General features: G+C 52.1%; 1 protein-coding gene across 2 annotated transcripts in view; it reads left to right on the forward strand.

The window, feature by feature from the left end:
• Window positions 1-20,895, forward strand: part of MCM3AP (minichromosome maintenance complex component 3 associated protein) — a 49,136-nt gene that overhangs the window by 22,568 nt on the left and 5,673 nt on the right. For both annotated transcript variants that reach the window (XM_056820167.1, XM_056820166.1), the window contains 13 exons: window positions 7,029-7,189; window positions 7,988-8,229; window positions 8,655-8,893; window positions 9,637-9,737; window positions 10,004-10,135; window positions 10,286-10,399; window positions 13,843-13,995; window positions 15,177-15,374; window positions 17,451-17,519; window positions 17,600-17,734; window positions 18,015-18,168; window positions 18,789-19,044; window positions 20,389-20,486. In XM_056820167.1, the coding sequence (XP_056676145.1) occupies window positions 7,029-7,189; window positions 7,988-8,229; window positions 8,655-8,893; window positions 9,637-9,737; window positions 10,004-10,135; window positions 10,286-10,399; window positions 13,843-13,995; window positions 15,177-15,374; window positions 17,451-17,519; window positions 17,600-17,734; window positions 18,015-18,168; window positions 18,789-19,044; window positions 20,389-20,486 (2,052 nt within the window). The remainder of the gene's footprint in view (window positions 1-7,028; window positions 7,190-7,987; window positions 8,230-8,654; window positions 8,894-9,636; window positions 9,738-10,003; window positions 10,136-10,285; window positions 10,400-13,842; window positions 13,996-15,176; window positions 15,375-17,450; window positions 17,520-17,599; window positions 17,735-18,014; window positions 18,169-18,788; window positions 19,045-20,388; window positions 20,487-20,895) is intronic.

Here is a 20,895-nt window from a genome sequence, read left to right on the forward strand (position 1 = left end):
GAACCCCCCAAGAGTGGCAGTGTCACCGTCGAGGGCCTTGTAGATCATTTGAGTTTGAAATCTTCAGATTAGGAATAACAGTGTGAATGTCTGCGGTGTCAGTATTGGGACAGAGAGGAATAGGACTAATTTGATTGGTAAAGGTTTGAAGTTGGCTGGCAGCCTTTTGAGGAGGAGAGTAGCAACTGTGGGGTTCTTGCCTTCCTTAAAACATTTGTCAAGAAAGCCTTTGGGTGTCCCCGTTTATGGGGTAGTTGTCAAGGAAAGGACAAGGGGGCGTTGGATATTGTTTAGGCCAGTTTGCTGTGCGTGCAGAAATACCGTAATGCAGGCCATGAGAAGGAGCACTGCATGCTACTCATGGTGGGACTTCTTGTGGGCTGTCTGCAGACTTATCAAGCAAACAGCAAAGATGGAGGAGATGCTGGATAAGGAGACGAAGCAGGCCGCGGTGATGAGAGTTGGGGTGCTGGATTGGTCTTGATGGTGGGCAGGATAGGATCTAGTTAGGGTGGAGAATAACTTGTGCCAGCGGTTTGTCTCAATTTTCAGATGTTCGATAGTGCTGGGAGCATGTCAAAGACCTTGAGGTAAATTGGGCCAACAGACAGGTTTCTGACAGAGTTCGTGCATGAAGAAATGTGTGCCTACTGCTGGGAAAATCGGGGTTCTAAACCTCCTGAAGGGGGAAGAGCTGGCCACCGTATTTTCCTCTAAGCCTCCTATGCCAGTATAATGCTACATTCCAAAGAACATGTTTGCTCATAGTGTTAGGGTGGTTGAAAACACAGACAGGCGGTATTCAGTAACCACTTCCACAGACTGTCTACCTTACCAGTTAGCTGGAGAGTGCTCTAAGCCTTTGTACCGAGGCCGAAAGCCTGACCAGGGGTGAGTAGCCCCCATGGATAGCTACGGTTGTGATGCTCAGCCACTGAGAGTCTTCTGACTATGAAGAAGAGGGGCCCAAGTTGGAGCAGAGCCACTGTGCCCCCACAGTTCACCCCTGGCGTGTAAAAAGGGCTGATCACGAGCCATGTGGGGTATATTAAAGCGTGTGATCACATTCAGTCATCCATGAAGATGCCATTTGAATCTCTGGGGTTTGCCACTAAACCAAGTGGAAACTGGAATAGGTTCGGTTCTGGCTTTCCTTGTCTGATTTGTTAAGAGAAAGTCAGTGTCCTTGGGCTTGGAAAAGTCTAGGTTGGGTCCAAAATAGTGTACTGTGCAATCAAAAAGGGAGTGAATGCAGAGGTGAACTTTTTGAGGCACTTCCTGCTTGAAGTTCAAAGAAGCGATCCTTTCATTAAGGTTAACAGGAGAGAGAAACCGAGGGTCTAGGTGGAGGCATTGTATTTGATGGCCTACCCAGCAGCCATGTTGCCCAATGGAACTTGTCTCTCCAGGTTGGGTTTTCTGATAATTGAGCTTTGGGTTATCCATTCCTGGCTACAGTTGTGGTAGTTATGGCTCTCATGGCTTCCTTGTTTTTTCACATGGGAGCGAAGACATCCTGACCTTCCAGAAAGTTTGGGATAACCTGCACGCCTCCAGTTGGTTAGGGGGCCAAAGCAGGATGCTGATGCATGGGGAACATATCCATCCATGTAAGCTGTGGTGTTCGACACTAACAGAAGGACTAGTAAAAGGGGAGAGATCATAGACTAATGAGATTAGCATGGCTGCTCTAGTTTAGCAAAGTCCACAAGAACAGGCTTTTGTGTGACTCGAGATTGGGGGGCGTGTATTGAATTGGATGGGATTTGGTCTATGTGGGATGCTATCCCAGAATGCATTCTGCTCCTCGTGCCATCGGTTAAGTGAGAGGTCAGAACTAGAGTTTTCAACAGCAATTAAACCTGCTTTTCTTTGGCATGGTCTTCGTGCCACTCGAGGCATCCCTGATGCCAGGAGAGATGAGACTGACACAGTGAGAAGAGCACATTAGAGCACTGTAAAAGAGAAGGCCTGCCACTGTTGCTATAATCCCGGCTGTAGACACACAGGGCCAGGGAAGTCCCTAAGTACTCTCCTTCATTTCAAAGTTCTGTCATCTGTCTCTTGACTTTAGACCTCACTGTGTCCTTTTCAAGAAAGAATGTTGTAACAAATCCTCACCACTGTGCCACTATGCCAGGGCAGTGGGCTCACCATTCTAAGATTTGTGGTGGTGGCGTAACCATGCACCTAGACCCAGACCCCATTCTGGGAGTGGAGTGATTGCTCTCACTGTTGTGTTGTGATGTGTCAGGTCTTACTTTGTTAATGATCTGGAAGCAAAAACTGAGAGAGCTGAAGTTCGAAATGAAGGAGAGTACTTAGGGACTTCCCTGGCCCTGTGTTAATTGCATCAATTTGGAGATGCTCAAATAGGGTGTAAGCTAAAGGATGACCACTAAGTGCAGCCTTCCTAAAGGCATATTGGTTTTAGAATTGACTCATGTGGCCAGAAGAACATATATGAGTGGCAATGGAGGAAATACCAGGAGCAACCTAACCCATTTAATTGCATCCACCATTCCCTGTAATAGAATTCCCTTTTTTGTGAATTGAAAGACAAGTTTGATGGTAAAATCTCTTGGGAAGAAGAGGCTTCTGTAGTACTTGCTTCATACCCATGATATCTGCTTTGCGTTAAATTTTGTTTTCCAGGACTCATCCTCTTTCTCATGGCAGATCTGGGAGTCATCTCCTTTATTCTTGAGAGGAAGGTGGAATGTCCTTCCTTCATCAAAAGAAGTGTGAGGGGGAGTAGAAAAGCAAGGCCATTGAGGGCAGTGTTAGTCAGTTCTTGTTGAGAAGAGACACTGAATCAGTGTCCCCAGTAGGGGCTGAGCAGTTAATGAGTGAGAGAGAACTAGGGCGTTGGATAGTCTCAAACTGATCACAGAAAAAGACAGCATTAACTATAATCTTTATAGAGGATGCGTGCCAGTGGCATGGCAAATCCCAAGAGCATACTTAGAATCAGTATAGATGTTTATACTGTTTTACTTTCAGACAATCAACAGGCCTAAGTGAGGTGTAAAGGATAATTTTAGCGTTGTGACCTAAATTATATTAATTATTGGTCACCGTGGATATCCCAAATAATAAAATAAAAATACCCACGTGGGTCTGAAATTTTATGGTGATTTTATTAATATAGTGGAAAGAAATTAAGAAGAAGTGAGAAGGAAAAGGTGTAGGATTTTCTCCTTCCTGGCTTGTGCTGGGCGGGTAGATTAGGGGATCTTGAAAGTAAGGATTGGGAGTGTGAAGGAGGAAGGAATCAGCCCAAACTCCAAGAGGGCTCAGCCAAGATGCCTGAACCTGAATTAACTCAAAACCCAGACAAATAGCTGCCACCACGCCAAGATCTCAGAACGCTTAGCATGCTGCAGCCAGAGCCGCCTCTCCGGGGAAAGAGACCAAGAGAGGAAGTGATGTGCCCTATATAGACAGTTTTACATCACTTTCCTGTGTCTCATCTGTACCAATGTTAGCTTAGCTTGACTTAGGACAGCTCAAGGGTCTGTCTGCTGTTTCTGCACATGTCTGTTGAGGGCCATCTTCTTAGATAATTAAATCTTTTGAGTATGGTGCAGGCATTCCTGACCTTGTTAAACTAAGTAGGGTGGAGAAATGTAGAGTTCCCAAGACTTGATTTTGTTAGACCAAGTATCTCCATTGTCACTAATCATGAAATAGCTAAATCAGATCTTCTAAAGTATGGTCTGAGTAGGGTGGAGTAATTTTAAAATTCACGGAGGGCAGTGAAGTTGAATTCTTGGGCACTGAGGTGAGAAATTAGGGAAGCAGACCAGATGAGGCCTGAACCAGAGACCACTGCAACACCAGTGTACCATCCCTCAGAAAGGAAGAGGGACATCAGTGAGGTATCAGGGTTTCTCAGCCATATCAACAGCAAGGTTACAGTCATATAAAGGAAGCTCTGGGAGGAGTGAGGCAGGATTAAGGACAGAACACCTACTAATGGGAACATTTTCTTTGCCTAGTGAGTCTCTGGTTGGAGATAGCCTGGGTATGGTGTCTCAGCAATAAAGCTTCCCCTTCATGAGGGCACAGCACAGTGAGTTGAGAGCCTGGAACCAGATTATAAGCCTTATCCACCAGGAGAGCAGAAGCTGCCATGGCCCAAAGGCATGGAGTTATTCCAGAGGCAACAGCTTCTGGCTAGCAGGAATAATAGGTATTAGGGTGAAGGGATGGACTGAGGTACTGGGATATGTAGCTTCAATGCCCACCCTTCTACCTGTGGTCAAAGAGGAAGAAAGACTTCTTGTAGTCCAGGAGCCTCAGCAGGTGCTGAGAGGAGAGACTTCTTGAGAGTCTCTGACTGTCAGTGTTCAGGCTGCAAAGCCAAGGTCCAGAAACAGTCTTTAGTTGAGGTAGTTCATGGATAAGAGTCTCGCCAAATGATGGAATCCACTGATATTAGCCCATAGAGCCTAAGATGGCCTGTCGCAGCTTCTTAGTCTTTGGGTTTTCTGACCTCTGTATGGTTTGGGCATGCCTTGGTGATACGTGTCTGGAGTTCTCTGCCAGAAGAAAGTCTAAATACTCATCTTGAGGGAGACACCACTGGACTTTGGATTTAGAGACTTTATGAGCTCTTTCATGCAATTGTAATGCCAAGTGAATGCTGAATAAATCATCAAGACAAGAGTAGAGCCTTCAAAGGAAGTGGCAGGTAGGTCTTGTGGCAGGATTTGAGAGAAGAGAGTTGGACTTAACACTTAGCCGGGAGGAAGTCTTGTCCAGGTGTATTGAGTCTCTTTCCAGGTGAATGTAAAGAGAGCCTGGGCAGATTCACTAATCAGAATACTGAAAAAAGGGTGAGCTTAAATCCATTACAGTGAAGCATTTGGGTGTATAATGTAAGAATTTAAAATTTATGAGACTGGCTATAGATGAATAATTTTATTAAATCAAAAGTAGTAGGAAGAAGACAGAAAAATAGGAGAGAGGTATTTAGCTTTTCTAATCTGTGGCTGCCATTTTGGGCTGGCTGCCACTTTGGGCCCCCTGCCATGCCAACATAGGAAACTCGGAAGTCCAGAGCCCCTGAGCTCTCCACCTGCCTCAGTTTATCCAGTCTAATCTCCACCCACTAACACATGACGTCCCAGGAGCCAATTGTGGTTTTCTATTTTGCCTGGGCCATCCAGGGGGCAGTCCAGGGAGTATTGCAGGGAAGATCATCCTGCCCTCCTGGTCTCATGATATTCTTGACTCCATTGCTCCCTTTTCCAGAGGGTGGTCTATATCTCAATTACTCCGTGGTATGTGGCCTCCAGGTGATGTCAAGAGAACAACACAGGAGAGAGAAAGAAATTTACTTCAGACACTGTCAGATGGAATAGAGCTAAACTCACTTTCTGTTTTGAGTATTGTAAGAGGAAAAATAACCTCATCAGCTATCTCTTATAAATTTACAACCTGGGAAACTAAGCTAAGAATTTCTCTAGCATATAAACAGAAAAAGGAAATAGCAGCTTCAGTGCTGGTGATACAGGTTATGACTCATGGGAATCCTAACTGTCCCTTTATGTAGAAGCATATGTAACCAATGTAACATACTCTTAGAAATCAATTGAGAATCGTAAAAACTTCTCTTAGAGCAGTCCAATTTGTGAACAAACACTGACAGGACTGGCTGAGCAAGTGAGTCCCTGTCAGATAGTCTTCCCTGAGGGGTAACCCTCTTGTGTAGGAGGGATAAACAGAACACTTGTCTCAGAACCTTTGATATTACCTATGTGGACACACCAAAATACCTAGGTCTTCACAAAGAGAAAGATCAATACCTGGACCTCTAAAGCCAGGACAAGCATGAGCTAGACCATATTACAGTAAAGGGCCCATGAGAGAAAGGAAGAACCACAGGAGTGGAGGCTTACCTGATCCCAGAAAGAAATCAAAGATGGGGAGGGATCCAGGCCTTTCTGGAGGCTCCTGTGACCAGAGTCTAGGTCCCAGTACCATCTGGGGCGCCACCTGGAAGAAAGGTGACTGGAAAAACCCTTCTGGGCAAAGATCTGGCTTTATTGTGAGCAGAAAAAAATCATAGAGGCCAGAGGTCTGCAGATTTCCCGGTTTACAGCCAAGATCCTCAATTGCAAAATGGACACTTTTCTGTTCCGTGTTTGTCCCCAACCCTCACAAGACCATTTTGGGCCTTTTTGGTCTCTGTGATCTCTGGGTGACCTTCTGATCTCAAACTTTTTACAGGAATTGGTCCGAGTATGTGAATAAATAGATTCACATACTTAGTACTAACATAGAGTAGCTCACTTAGGATTAATATGACCGCACACAGCAAATTATACCTCCGGGACTAGCCTGGAACGACTTTCATAATCTGTTTACAGACGGACTTTTGCTTGGGACTATTTATTCTTTCCACAAATCACACAGTTACCTTGTATGGTTATAACATGATCATTTGGCCACCTTGGATTAAGTTATTGATTCTTGATTTTCTGATTACCCAGCCCTCCTGGGAAATGTAGATTGTTGGGAGAGAACTTTATTTGAGGGGATCGAGAAGGGCAACATTAGTTGTTTTTTTCTGCTTTTCCAAAGCAGAAAGTGCCCTCCATTGACCCCTATTTGGTAATTCCCTGGTCTTTTAGGAAGGAGGGAGTCCTCTGTTTCATGCTTTTCAGCAAAAAAGGCCATTTGTCCCGGGGCAGCTTTCTCTCTGTTGTGAGACTTGTTCATGTGCACAAAGATGAACTCAAAAGGGTGCATCCCTGAGCCAGTGGCTTGTGCCATTGGCAGGAACTGGGACATCTTTTCTTTGTCATTGGGGAAATAGACGCCTCCCTTCACTTAGTAAAGCAGAGCCCACGGAGCAGTAACCTTAGCTTTGGGGCTGTCCCAGTGCACCCATGGCTATTAGATGGTCACCGTGACATGCTTATTCCTGGCTCTGCGACATTCATTTCCTAGCTGTTGGGCAGCCACTACTAGGTGCTTAATCCTTGCAGTTTCTCTCATGGGCGTCATTTTTCTTTCAGATTCGCAAAGATGCGTTGCGGGCTCTCAATGTGGCCTACACAGTGAGCACTCAGAGATCAACCAGCTTCCCCTTGGATAACCTGGTGCACATGCTGTGGTTTAGAGATGCCGAGGAAGCTACCGATTTTTTGAGTTACTATGGCCTCAGTGTGTCCGATGGGTAAGAGCCCTCCAGAGTTCTCTGGTCTTTCTTGAGCCCGTCCTCTTCTTAGCGGTGCTCTTCCCAGGAGCCCTCGTCACTGGCTGTGAGCTCCTGTGACTGCAGAGCCTGCTGTCGCCAGAGCCGGAGCAGGGAATGCCCCCTCTCTTGATTGGTGACTGATGCCTCGTGGTGGCCAGGAGAGTGTCTTGATTTTTCAGATGCCTTGTCAGTAGGGTCGGGGCTGGGGTGACAGACTCCAAGCAAGACCAGCCTCACTGCAGAGAGGCAGAGGCTCCTGGAGCTGCCTTTTTCGGCCGAACCTGCTTTTGAAGATAGTCTCCTCGGCAGGTTCTAGAGGGTTTGTGGTGTCCGTGGTTCGAAAGAATGACCTGAGCAGGTCCTTGCACCCTTGATGGGTCTAGGGGAGAGCCCAAGCCGACTGACTAGGAACGTGGCCCAGGCTGAACAGTCCTATGAAAGCCCATTGCTTCCAATTTCTTTTCCTTTTCTAATTTTGGATCAGTTACTCCACTCAAAATAACCCTTTCTCGAACCCATTTGTCCTTTGTTGATGCCACTGAACAAAGGCTCAGGAGCATTGCGCCCCACGCAGTCAGCTTGATGATGCATCTTCCTCTCCTTTTCAGAGAGGATTTGCCTGTGCCGCTGAGGTTCCATGCTCACAAGTCCAGAGGGAATGCAGGGACAGGCCCTGTGGTTTTCAGTGTGGGAGCACGCTCTTGCCCATCTGTGTTGGGAAAGTGGGATTTCTCCCTTTCATGGGGTTTGATTCCCTGCGTGTTTGTTTTGGGGCAGCTGCGTTGAGCTCAATCGTTCAGCCTTTTTGGAACCCGAGGGTTTGTCCAAGGCAAAGAAGTGCACTTTTATCACTGAGAAGAGGACGGTCTCGGTTGGAGAAGTGGTGAATGGAGGCCCGTTGCCCCCCATCCCTCGTCACATCCCAGTGTGCAGCTTCAACATGCAGAACAAATATGTGGGCGAGAGCCTGGGCCCTGAGCCTGCCCTGGGTGCACAGAAGCTCAGTTTGGAGGCTGGAGGTGAGTGAAAAAGGGCATCTTTGGGTCATAGGTTCATTGCTGGAGAGGTCATCTAGTGAGGTGAAGCTCCTTTTACAGATGAGGAAACTGAGTCCCAGGAAAGTTAGGGACTGGCAGTCAGGTGCAGAGCTGAGATTTGAACCGGAAGATTCCTTGCCCTTCCCACTGCTCCATGCTGCCTGTGGGAGCATTTCCCCTTTGGGCTAACCTCAGGAAGCTTGTGAATGCTGGAAGCCTGGTTCTATGCATGGATGCCATTCGTGGGGGACTGAACATGATCCTGCTTATTTGTGAAATGGGTATTTCTAGGTTCTGCTGGTCTCTACAGCCTGAATCTGTCTTCTAAAGGAGCATTTGGGCTGGTCCCCCATACAGATCCTCTGCTGCCTCATGCCTATGTCTCTGTTTCCCTTTCACTTCCTCAGGAGGGGGGAAGGCTGTGGAAGAAGCCAGCCCTGGGACAGAGGCACCAGTGCTGCGTGTCCCACCACAGCCCCTGCTTATGCCCCTGGCTCAGCCGCTGTCAAGCCAGACCACAGGGCCACCGCCAGTCCTTGTGGCTCCTGCGCCTGCGCCGCCATTGGCCGCCTCATCGTCTCTCTTTCAGCCCATTGGGCAGCCCGAGCTGCCGCCTCCCAAGCCTCGGCCTGGCTACACTGACAAGGTATAGAAAGAGGACCACACAGTCTCTCCTCCTTGGCAGGTTGTAGTTTGGGGTCAGGAAGCTCAGGTGGGTCTGGGTCCCAGTTAGCCTTCTCTTAAGTGGAGGCCCTACAGCTCTGTAGCCGTAGAGGTGCCATCTGGTCCTTGGCTCCCACTTAAAGGCTGACAACCCCCAGACACGTTAAGTGACTTGTCCTTCCTGCCCCCCGAGAGCTGGCATCACTCATGCGTGTCCCAGCTCTTGATTCCTGGCCCCAACTCATCACAGGGTTATGGCCCTGGGAGTACTAAGAGGGGCAGAAAACCCAGCGCCTGGCCTCCAGGGTCTTCTGTTCTAATGGGAGAGACTCCAGAGACGCCATGTCAGTAATTCGGGACACATGAGATAAATGGGGAAGGTAGAAGAGACCTCAGTCAGGAAGGCTTGCAGGGGACATGTCATAGGTAGGGACTTCCTATAGAAGGTGGCCTTTGAGCTGAGGCCTGCAGGAAGCCAGGAGGCAGCAGGGAGGGGCAGGGGGATAGGCTGGTTCAGAGATGGGAGACGGCGTGGTCTCATGGCAAGACCAGGGCCCCTGGGTCAGAGAGCATGCTCAGGGGGGTCGAGGTAGGAGGAGAGCCTCCAGATGCCAGGGGGAGGACTCTGGTGCCGAAAAGCGGTCTTGATGCCTTTTGAGCCGCAAGTCCCATAGCTGAATTTGAAGAAAGGGGGCCATTTCTTCAGTGGCTCCTTCTTTGTTCAAGGACATTGTGGAAGTTGTCAATGGCCTCGTCCAGGATGTCCTCAGAAACTGTTGCCAAGAAATCAGCCAGGCCGGAGCTGCCTATGTGGCTGTAGCCCGCAGGTACGCTTACTTTGTGGTCCTAGTTATTTCTGTCCTTGTGCTAGAAGAGTCTGAACTGCCGTCCCCATTTCTTGTGAGCTCCCTTCCTGGCAAGCCCCCTTGGGGCTTGCCTGTCCCCAAGTCCCTGGGCTTGTGCTGGCTCTGTACACAGGTGGGCCTGGCTGAGGGAGAGCCAGGTGACGGGTAGAGGCCCATCCAGGCTCCCACCTCTTGGGCTCTGGGTCAGGTTGAGGCCCAGATGCCCTGACACGTTTGCCTTTGTCTAGCATGTCCAAGATAATCGCAGAGGAGCTGTTGGCTACCGCCACAAGAGACCTTTTGAGGCAGGCTGCTGCTGAAGAGCTGAATAAAGAAAGAGAAAGAATTAAGGAAGAGCAGAGAAGAGCTGAAGAACGAAGGTATCTCCTGAGCATTAGGGCCTCCCTGACAGCAGACTTCCCTCAGTGGATGGCATCAGGGCCCCCTTCTGTCACCCTGGGAACAAGACTTGGTCCTTGAGGGGCTCTGGGCACATTTGATGCCCTCTGGTTTCCTTTTCCCTCTCCTAGACGGAAGCAGGAGCGAGAGCGCCTCTTGGCCCAGCTGAGCCAGGCACTGGCAGTTGAACTGATGGATCTCGTGGTGGCTGAATGTGTACGGGAAACCTCATCCCGAGAGTTGAAGTAAGTGAGGCCTGGAATGGGCAGCTTGGGCAGTTCTTGGCAAGACCCAGGTTTCCTTTACTTGTAATTGCTGAGAGCAATCATTGCCTCGATGCAACAAAGGCCAGGTCTCTTCAGCAGCCCTGGGGAGAACCCTCTCTAACTTTGGAGTCTGAGCACCTGGGCTCAGGGCCTATAACCTTGGCCTGTGGTCTTCCATTGTTCCATGAGGGGGTGGGGCCCTGAACTCCCCCAGCTCTGGGATTCTCTCCTGAAGTCCTTGGCCTTTGGGGCGGTTCTCCCTGAGCCACAGCTGGGCCAAGGGAGGGTTCTGGCCGAGCATCCACTTAGGGGTCAGTGTGACCAGGCCCGAGGGAATGCCCTTGGGGAGAACGCTGGGGAGGGAAGGCGGTCATTGAAATGCCCTGGAACCAGGGCCTTGTCCATTGCCTTTGGGAGTCCAGACTTGGGATAGCTGGTTGGACTGTGATACCTGGGCATGCAGGTGCCCAACTGCGGGGCAGCAAAGAGGCTTTGAGTGGCCAGAAGCTGGATGACTTAGCCAAGCCAGGGCTGATGGCATTTCTCTATCCACTTCCTCCCTTCCTACCTCTCCTTCTCAGAGTACAGCTGCTCCATTGGCATCTCTACCTCCGGCCGGTCAGTCAGGGAAGGTCATCCTGAATGGGAGGGCCGCACAGTAGGCCACTCCTTGTTTTACACAATGAGTGGACTTGTTGGTGTGCACACAGCCAGGAGGGAAATGCCTTTCTTGAGCTGGGAAGCACCGAGGGGGAGGGAGCTGAGATCCCAGCATCAATGAAAAACAAACTTTTGAATGAAAGCTATTTTCATTTGAATTTGAGGAAGAAATAGTATTTGGATTCTTTTTTTTTTTAAACCCTTACCTTCCCATACTGTGTATTGGTTCCAAGGCAGAAGAGTGGTTAGGGCTAGGCAATGGGGGTTAAGTGACTTGCCTGTGACAAGGAAATCACTTTAAAAGACTGATATATATTAATTTAAGGTTGCCAAGGAATTCAGCTATGTAATTCCTAAATGAAAACTCAAGTCAGCAGTCAACCTTTTATGGAGTTTAATTACAAACAGGAGGAAGAAAGGTATTAGAGATAGAGAGAGGGAGAGAGAGAGAGAGAGAGAGAAAGAAAGGGGAGAGAAGGGAATAGGGCTTAAATACCCCTTCTGTTTAGGCTGGGCCAAAAGGCCCAAGCCCTTAGATAGCTGAGGCAAAGAAAAGAGATCAGTCCCTATCACTCACGTGACCAAAATGAAGAAACAGTCTCAGGGGCCTCCACCTCCAGCTTCCTTCAGAGCAAACTTCTCAAAGCACCACCTCTCAGAGCAAAAACCTCTCCAACCACCCCCCCTCAGTCCTCAGACCCCTCTCTCTTTAAGGAAACCATCCAAGTTCCCTCCCCTCAGTTCTCACATCTACCAATCACTGTCCATGTCTTCCCTGTGCCAATGGTGGCTCTAGCTTAACCCAGGACCGCCCAGAGGTCTGTGGCTTTGCACATGTCTGTTGAAGGTCATATTCTCAAATAATTAAATCTTGATCCTTTGCTGCAGCCCTTCCTAAATCCTGTTAGGACTGAGTGGGGTGGATATTGGAATAATTAAATTTTGATCTATGTTGCAGCCCTTCCTAAATCCTGTTAGGACTGAGTAGGGTGGAGATTGTAATTTCCAAGACCTGGTTCTGTCATTCCAAGTATCTCTATTGTATCAATTCTAAAATCAATCATGACTCAAAGAACTTCCTGTTCTATGCTTAAGCATAGGTCAAAGCCCTTTCCATTGTTCAGCAAAACGTTTCTGTCCTAAAGTAATCTTAAGAAGGGAGGAGGAGGAACCTCCCATGCCAATGGGGTTCACATTCCAATAGACTATCAATAAGAAATTTTCCAAGTATGAAATTTCCCAATGGTGAAATTTCCAACATTTATACGTCTAAGAAATTTTAAGGTTTACATGCCCAAGGTCACACAGCTGGGAAGTGTCTGAGGCCAGATTGGAACCCAGGACCTCTTGTCTCTAGGCCTGGCTCTCAAGGCACTGAGCTACCCAGCTGCCCCCCGGATTCTTTTTAAGTGAGGTCACAGTGGGACTTGGGGGACCTGGGGAGGCTGAGAGCCCCAGACTGTCAGGGACTTCTGGGTTTTCCTCCTGCGGTAATAAATATCTTCACACTAGAAGTTCCAAGGCCCAGAATCTGAGAGTCTGCATCTTCCACTTCCCAGATGAGACTTTGGCTCTAGTGAGTCATGGCTGTGGCTGTTTATGCTCCATTTGGTCTCCTGTATGCGCCAGTGTAGGCAGTGAGCTTGTTGTCTTCTTGGAGCCTACAAGCTCAAGCTGGGCAGATATTTATGTGATTCATGGGAAGGGAGGAAACAGGGTTAGATCCCAGGCAGTCCCTGGGGTTGGAGTTCTGCCTTTGAATCCCCTCTCTGACACTTCCTAGCTGAGGGGCCAGGGAGGAGGCTTGGAGCGACCCTGAACCCTATGTTCCTCATGTCTGAAATGGGGGTTCTAATAGTCCCGACTTCCCATGGTGTGGTGAGGATCACAGGAGAGACTTGAAGGGAAGCACTTTGCAACCTGGGGAGATTGGGGACGGCTGCTCCTGGCCCAGGTGAGGACCCTTCATGGGAAGCAGCAGAAACAGAGGGCTGATTTTTGTGGGAAGATTGACCCCTTAGCATGAGCAAATGTGGCCTCTTAACTTTCCAAGGAGCAAGTGCAGTAGGAGGGAACAAATGCTCGCCTGGACTTAGGAGGACCGAGAAGCCTGTGGCGGACCCCAGGCGGGTCCCACCTTTAGTGTCTGGCGGACTGTAGCCCTGGCTTCCCCATGATCCCACTGGAGGAGCTGGATCGATCCCTTCTGCCTCTGGGCCAGGTGGAACAGTCCCCTCTACTGCTCCCAAGCCAGGGTGATTAATGAAGAAGAAATCACTTTGCTCTTGAGGCCTCTGGTGGCCCAGAGAGTCAGGAAGAGCTGGATTTGGATCCAGTCTTAGACAGTCACTAGTTAGGTGAGTCTGAGCGAGTCATCTCCCCTCTGTCCCTCAGTTAGCACCCGTGCTAACCTTTGGATTGCCATGAGGGTCCAGGGAGAGCGTGCTGGTCAAAAGCACACAGTAAGTGCTCTCCCTCCCTCTGCTCTTCTCTGAAGAGTTTCATGTTTGCTCGGGCTCCTTGGGGCTGGAGAGCCCTATAACTAAGGGGCTATAACCACTCCTTTTCACTGGAGTTGCCACAATTTGGCATTTCTCGTAAAAAACAGAACTCTGATGGTTTCCAGTGGAAGGGCCTTTGGGGTTTGTATTCTACTTGACATCAGTCAGTGTTGTGGGACTCTGGAAGGATGATTGTCCTGCCAAGGAGGCTTGGGCCAGTGCCTTCTCAGGGCTTGAGGTGTCTCTGCCTTTGTCCTCTAGGCGCGCTGTGGAAACTGAGAGGAGGGCCTGTGTGGCCCGTTGTTCTGAAGACGTCTGGGATCATCTCATGGACTTGTTCTTAGAGGAGGAGATTTTCCAGAGTGCCAGGGAGACCCTGCAGGAACTCCAGTGTTTCTGTAAATGCTTGCAGCGGTAAGTGGGCACGTGGCCCTCCTCGGGGCCCAGAAGGGCCTTGCTTTTCACCCCCCGACTTTTTCTACCCTCTTGGTGAGGAGGTGAGGAACGTGCCTCGTGTGGTCCTTGGGAATCGGTGGCAGTCCTTTTCCTCTGTAACTGTTCAGGGTCTTTCCAGGTTTCTCTGAATCCTGTCTATTTCTGTGAATGGACACCCCATCCTTTGTTCCTCCATGCCTGGGAGGGGGTGGGTGGGCCCCTGCTCAGTTAGCAGACCCCGGCTAGAGCCGAGAGGCTGCTCTGGCTGTTTTTGTGCAGGTGGCCTCTTGCACTCTCTTTTTGAAGTTCCTGTTGGATTTCGACAGTAATAGACTTTTTTTGGCGATTTGAGGTGGCTTGGTTTATGTCCTGGTCCATTATTGGACTTAGCCATTGTTTTGACTAACGTCAAATCTTTGGGGTTCTCTAAGTAACCTCCATGTGTGTCAGAAGAGATCATTTCACTTTCCTCACCTTTAGTCCCTCAGTTTCTCTGGCGTGTTCGATTGCTGTTGCATTACTAGCATTTCTGGGATTATTTCGAGTTAACCGTGAGAAAGAGTGAGTGTCTTGGCTCGACTGCAGATCGTACTGGAAAGGCCTTTAGCATTTCCGCGTTCTGCATCATGCTTGCGCTCCGTTTAGCTTGACATTCATACTCGCCACGTTTGCTCTGCTTTAGCACAGGCTGTCGTATCCTTTGTCAGAAGTGGCGCTTGGGTAACATCGAAATGGCTTTTGTTGTCAGGAGAGCTTTTCTAGCCAGGCCTGCTAGTTGCCGTATTCCTAGGACATTGATTGCCGAAGTACGGCTTCCTCTTTTGCCCTGCTAGCAGGTGGGGAGGGCACATCTTCTTAGCAGTCACTGAGCCACCGGGAGTAGTTGGTGAGTGGGCTGGGAGCGACTGTGCTCCCAGAGGTGGAGATTGGCCTTCTTCCACTGCATCTGGGAGAACGGAGGAAGCCCTGGTACAGTGACTGCAGAGACAGTCAGCGTGTGGAAGGATGTGAGCGTGTGCTGCCTTTGTTTCCCAAAAGAGCCCTTCCGTGTCCTCGGGGCCTGCCTTCTCAGCCTCTGTTGAGCGGTCCTGATGTGCTCCGATTCCTTTTTTCCAGACTTGCCAACCTGGTCACCAGACATGGCTGTGTTTGTTTTTAAGGTGGAGGGACGCTGTGGCTGCCCGGAAAAAGCTGAAGAGACAGATGAGAGCATTCCCTGCAGCTCCCTGTTGTGTGGATCTGAGCAACAGACTGCAGGCCTTATCCCCTAGTGCCGAGTGTCCAATTGCTAAAGAGAACCTGGCCAAGGGAGTCCTGAATCTGGGGCACGCAGGCAAACTGGGGGTCTCTTGCACCAGGTAAGAGCAGGGGAACATATTCTCTGGGCCTCTTCCCTCAGCTGCCCTGAAGAGTCCTTGCTGGCATTCAGACTCGACTCCGCTTTGAGCAGCTGTTCTTTTGGTGATGGTGCTTCTCTCCTCCCCCACCCAAGTGTGTGGCTCTTTTCAGTTTTCAAACAAAATGCGTCGGTACCTTTAGGTGCCCTGGTCACTGCATATGGAAGGCACAGTCGGATGGTGAGAGATTCACCAAAAGGTTCGATGCTCTAACTAGGGAATCAGATGGAGTGAGAGGAGAGCGCCGGCTTCCTTTTGTATTTCCACAGCCTCCTCCCGTCTTCTCGGGGTCCTCCCTCTGGCCGCGTGGATCGAGGGCAAACCTACTGGCCTGGGCTTTTCTCATCCAGTGTTGCCCAGCTGTCTTCCAAACGGACTCTACCCAGGGTTTCCAGGGCATCACGGGCTGCTCCACCTGCTCTCCTTCCCTCTCCAAACATCGCCAGCTCACCCTCCTCTCTTTCTGCTGCCTGTGTCTCCTCCATGCTGGTCACGCTTTGCCTTCCTTCCCCCCCTTGGGCTCCAGCGCCCCCTTCAGGTTTTGTCTGTGGTTGTTCCTGCTCCTCGTGCCTTCCCACATTTACTTCGTGTTCCCTCATTGGTGGTCACAGCGCCTTTCCTGGTAGAATTAAGTTCCTGACTGCCGGGGTCTGGTTGCCTGTCTCTGTCTCCAGCACTAGCACTATGGACCTGTGGTCGGTGCTAAGTGACGGGCCGAGTTCGGCGAGTTTTGTGTTCCTTGAATATGGTAGGATTCCGTGATTTGAGGCTAACTTGGGTCTCAACGATAAGGTTTTGGTTCAGGAAGACGAGCATGCAGGGCTGTAGAGAACACGGCGTAGATTTCCGAGGGCGGCCCATCCCCAGAGGCCGCTATCCAAGGTGCGTCCTGTCCTGACGGGGTGTCGTTCCTTCGAGGCAATCTTCTCCCACTGAGGCTTCCCCGAGTGGGTTGTTGGGCTCGGCACAGTAGAGTGGTGGGCGCCAGAGCTCACCTCGGGGGCTTTGCCGTGTTTGCGTGAAAAGTCCGCAGCAGCTAGGAGAGCGAGCCCCCTTCCAAAGGTCTCCTGGGCAAATCTTGGGTATTCTCGTGTTCCATGATCAAAATGTCATTGAGTAGAGCGGGGTTTCTTGGATCAGTGATTCATGTGTGGGCAGCCTCCTCGGTGGGCCCAAGGCTTTTTTATCTTCCAGCAGTCAGTCTGGGGGGCGGGGTGGGGTGGGGGGGGTCTCATAATCTCCCTGCCTATGGTGGTCCTGTGACTGAGATCATTGGGGAAGATTGTGCTCAGTCTCCTCCTCTTATTCAGGATGCATTTGCTAGTTTACATGTATAGGCACACATAGAGATTTTGAATTATCCGTTCACCTATCGGCTTTTCCCAAGAAGTCTTGGTATAAAGAAATGGGGAAAATGAGGAAATCCAGGCTCAGGCCCATGGTTCCAGCCTCTGGATCTTTGCCAGTCGTCACACGGAGCTCTTAGGGCCAGGGTACTGGGGTCGTGGATTCTACTTGCAGTGGTCAGTACACAAGAACTTGGGCCAGAATGTTTTGAGCCAGGCGAATTGGATTTCCAGGGGCAGAGGAGGAAAGAATTTTAGACGGTTAGCTTCTGGCTTTATTTCTGGTGGCTTTGCTTGCTTTGTTCCTATATTGAAGTAATTGGAGAATCAACATTGTGGGTAAAAATGTTTTCACTGGTGGGAGTTCTCCTCCCCCCACGAGAAACGGAACGCGCTGTAGATAGAACTCCCTGCCTCGGTAATCGCCTCGCAGGATAGCAGAGGCTTCAGAGGAGAGAGCTTGGGCAGACCTGGTCGTTTCCACAAGCGCTGCCCCCGGGGCTGACCTCTGTCCAAGCCGTGACCTCCCTCCTGCTGCTGTCCTCGGTGGTGGCCCTAGGCTTGGGCTTCTCCCCTTCCCTCTCTCAGAGAAGGCAGGTGAGCGTGGCCCCTCTCCCTGCGGGCACTCCCTGGGCCGGGCCACGTCTCCTGCCCACGGACACGGAGCCTGAGGCTTCTTGTTCTTCCTTAGGTTACGGTGGATGAGACACAGGACGATCCACCAAATGAAGGTTCAGTATTTCTACCAGCAGTTGCTCAGGTTCGTTCAGGGTAAAAGGGCCGTTGAGCTGGCTGAGGACGGCTGGCGGACTTGCGTGTGACCCGGGGTCTCCTTTCCAGTGAAGCCGTGTGGACTCCTCTGGACCTGCCGGCCCTCGTTGCCGAGCATTACCCCGGGCACAGGGAGCAGGTGTTCTGGAAGCTGCTGGTGGTGCTGCCTGACAGCGAGGAGCCCGCCTTGGGCTATTCCAGCAGGTGAGCCCTGCTGCCGAGGGCAGGTGGGGGAGGCCCTGCCAGGCCTGCTCAGAGCTCGGCCCCCAGAGAGCCAACAGGGTGCTCGGCTCTGGATCTCCGCTGGGCCGCATTTGCTCTGCAGCTGCCCTCCTCCGGGAAGTGACTTGGATCGAGAATGGAAAAGCCAGATTCCTGTCCCCCCGGGCAGTCTGGGCAGGGCTTGTCCTCTGGGGCGTGCTTGGTGGCAGCCTCGTCCTCCTCCCACCTTGGCCCCCCTTTCTTTCTTCCATCCTCCTCGCAGGGTCCTGGCAAGCTGGCTAAAAGTCAAGTTCATGGGAAGCGAAGATCTGCCGAGCCGGGCCCAGCAGCCTTCGGACGGCATTCAGACGCTGACCTTGTTGAATGGCTCTGCCACCAAAGGGGATCGGCCCGTTTGGGTCAACGTGTGCGTGAAGGTGCGCGCTGGGAGCCAAGCCACCGTAGGTTGGGAATCGGAAGGGACCGCGTCTGCCGGCAGGGCCTGGTGAGGCGTGCCCGCCTTTGCCTGGCCCCTGCCCATGGGGGCTACCCCAGGGCCGCGCCACCTTCGGAGGCCCTCCCTGAAGCGTGGGTATGGATGGACTCGTCCCAGGGAAGGAAGCCTGTGGCGCTGGACGATGGGGTGGCCAGAAGGGTTGTGCTTAGCTGGTGGTCAGCCTGCCCGTGCAGCTTTTGGCGAGTGTCCAGGGGGTGGGATTGACAGCGGCTGGTTGGGAGCTCAGACCCAGCCTCAGATGCCTTTGCCTGGCTCGGCCTCAGTTTCCTCCTCTGCGAAGTGGAGATGACAGCCCTTTCCTCCCAGGGAGAGGATGAAGCAGGCCCCTGTGAGGTCCGCTGCTTTGCAGACCTTATGGCGTGATCGGGGTGCCAGCACTCCTTGTCGTCGTGGCGATGCGTGAGCTGGGGAGCCAGGCCAGAGCTCCCCTCGGGAAGGCATTGCCCCCTTCAGTGCCGGCCAGCGTGTGAGCTATTTTGGTGGCGTCTCCCGCCGGGGGTGCACCGTCCCTAACCTGGTTCTGCTATTGTGTTGGCCCAGGTGGCTCACGGCCTGCTCAGTGACTCGGCCCTGGACGCCACCGAGACGCAGAAGGACCTTCTGGGCACCAGCGGCCTCCTCTTCCTGCTCCCCCCCCCTGGAAAGGGTGCCGAGGAGGATGAGGACGACACATACTGGCTCACGGCCTTGCTGCAGCTCAAGCAGCTCCTGCAGGCAAAGCCCTTTCACCCCCTGGTGCCCCTGGCGGTTCTTGTACCCAGTGAAGAAGGGGCTGCCGAGGCTGAAGTGGAGGAAGGTTGGTGCCATGGGGCCCGGGTGCCGGGGTGGAGCTCTGGCCGGCCCCAAGGTGACTGGACGTTTGTGTTAGAAGGCAGCTGTGTCCAGCTGCCGCTCCAGCCTTGTTTCAGGCCCTGCTCTGGTTCCTTCCCAAGCACTGCAGTTTTCTTAAGAGGAGGAGGTGCCCTCTGTATAGCCTTTGCTCCCTTAGAAATCCCTCTCCTCCCCCCTGCCTTCCCCCCCGGCGTCTTTCCTTCCAGCCCAGAGTAAGAAAGGAGGAGAAGAGGGGACACTTACACTGGCCAGTAAAGTAAGGAGGCCTATGGGAGCTCTGGGGTGCGTCTTCCTGTGCTCTCTCATGGGGCCCCTCTGAGCTCTGGGCACCCATCCTTCCTGGGCTCTGCATTTGTGCTGTCTGCAGCCACTGATGAGGCGCCTTTTTGGGGGCAGGCACCAGGCCAGGCCAGCCTGGGGGTACGAAGAAAGGAAAGGGAAGCCCCTGCCCTCAGGGAGCCCCCAGTTCAATGGGGGAGCCAGTGTGCAAACAGCAGAGGGCAGGCCAGTATCGAGGAGGCTCCAGAGGGGCTTCCAGGTGGGGACAGGAGGGGCGAGGCTCAGGCCCGTTTCTTTTTGATCTCAGAGGTGATGGGGATCAATTAACACCAGCTGGGAAGGGGGGGCACCGATGGCAACAGCGACGGCGGTGCTCTTTGACTTCTGCAGGACGTGCCCAGCAGTGGGATCTCTGGGTCAAACCTATCCAGACCCTTCTCTTTCCTGCCCCAGGCTTTCCCACACGTGGTCCGTCTGTGGCCGGACTGCTCTCTGTCCCTTCCCCTTCCCCTCCAGAATCCCCGGACTCCTTCACCAAAGACCCAGGAGACCCTGCTGGCCACATAGGCCAACCCTTCCCCCAAAGGAATCTGCCCGTACTATGGCTGTGGCCATCTGACTCTGTGAGGATCACTTCCTGGCGAGGGAGAGTTTCTAGGGCTGCTCTCAGTGGGACCCCTAGAGCCGCTCTGGGGAGGAGATACCTCGTCAGAGGGGCCAGATAGGCCAGCGTATGGTTCCCCAAGGCATTGTGCAGTCTGCTGGGGCTCTTCGGTAGGCTTCAGTGCACGCGGGCCCCCCTTCTCTCCTTGTGAGATGTGGGCCTCGGCTGAGGTGCTCTCCGGCCTCGGGCCACCCTCTCTCCACTGCCTGGGCTACAAAGAGTTGGCCTCAGGGATGTCCTGGAAGCCAAGGCGGCAAGGGCCCATGGGGGAAGAGGCCCGAGCAGGGACGCGCCTCCTTGGTGTGTGCTGGGGTGCCGGGGAACGCACCTCAGGGTCGTCTCCTTAGTTCACCTCCTTCTCTTAAGGTCTCATGCTCCCAGACTTAGTTTCCTCCCAGCTGATTTCAGATTACGTCGTCATGGGCATCCCAGCCTCAGTCAGCGATCTCCAAGGCACCCACAGGGTAAGATGGTGTTTTGGGGTGGCGGGTTTGAAGCTCTTTTATCCTCCCAAATTTCGGCCCCAGCAGGAGCTCATTCCAGAAGGGCCCCTCGCCGTCATGTGGCCCCGGGTCTGCCCGCCGGTGGGGGTGCCTCTCAGCCGCTCTTTGCTGAGACTAGGAGAGTGGTCTTGGGCTGCCCGGCTGGGGACGCTGGTCCCATGCAGGGGAGAGCTTCCGGGGTCACCGTCAGGCTGCCCGAGAGCGGGGGTCTCGGCTCCCTCTTTGGCCAAGTTGCTCGAGCTCTTCAGACAGACGGTGGGCCTAGGCCCACAGGGGTGGAGGCCCGTCGGTCATCTCCCTGGAACAGACCGGACGCCACTCCTGCTGCCAAGTTGCAGTTGTCCCTGGCCTGCCGGGGGCCTCCCACGGG

The sequence above is a fragment of the Monodelphis domestica genome, chromosome 2, assembly GCF_027887165.1.
Source record: "Monodelphis domestica isolate mMonDom1 chromosome 2, mMonDom1.pri, whole genome shotgun sequence".
Lineage (NCBI taxonomy): Eukaryota > Metazoa > Chordata > Mammalia > Didelphimorphia > Didelphidae > Monodelphis > Monodelphis domestica.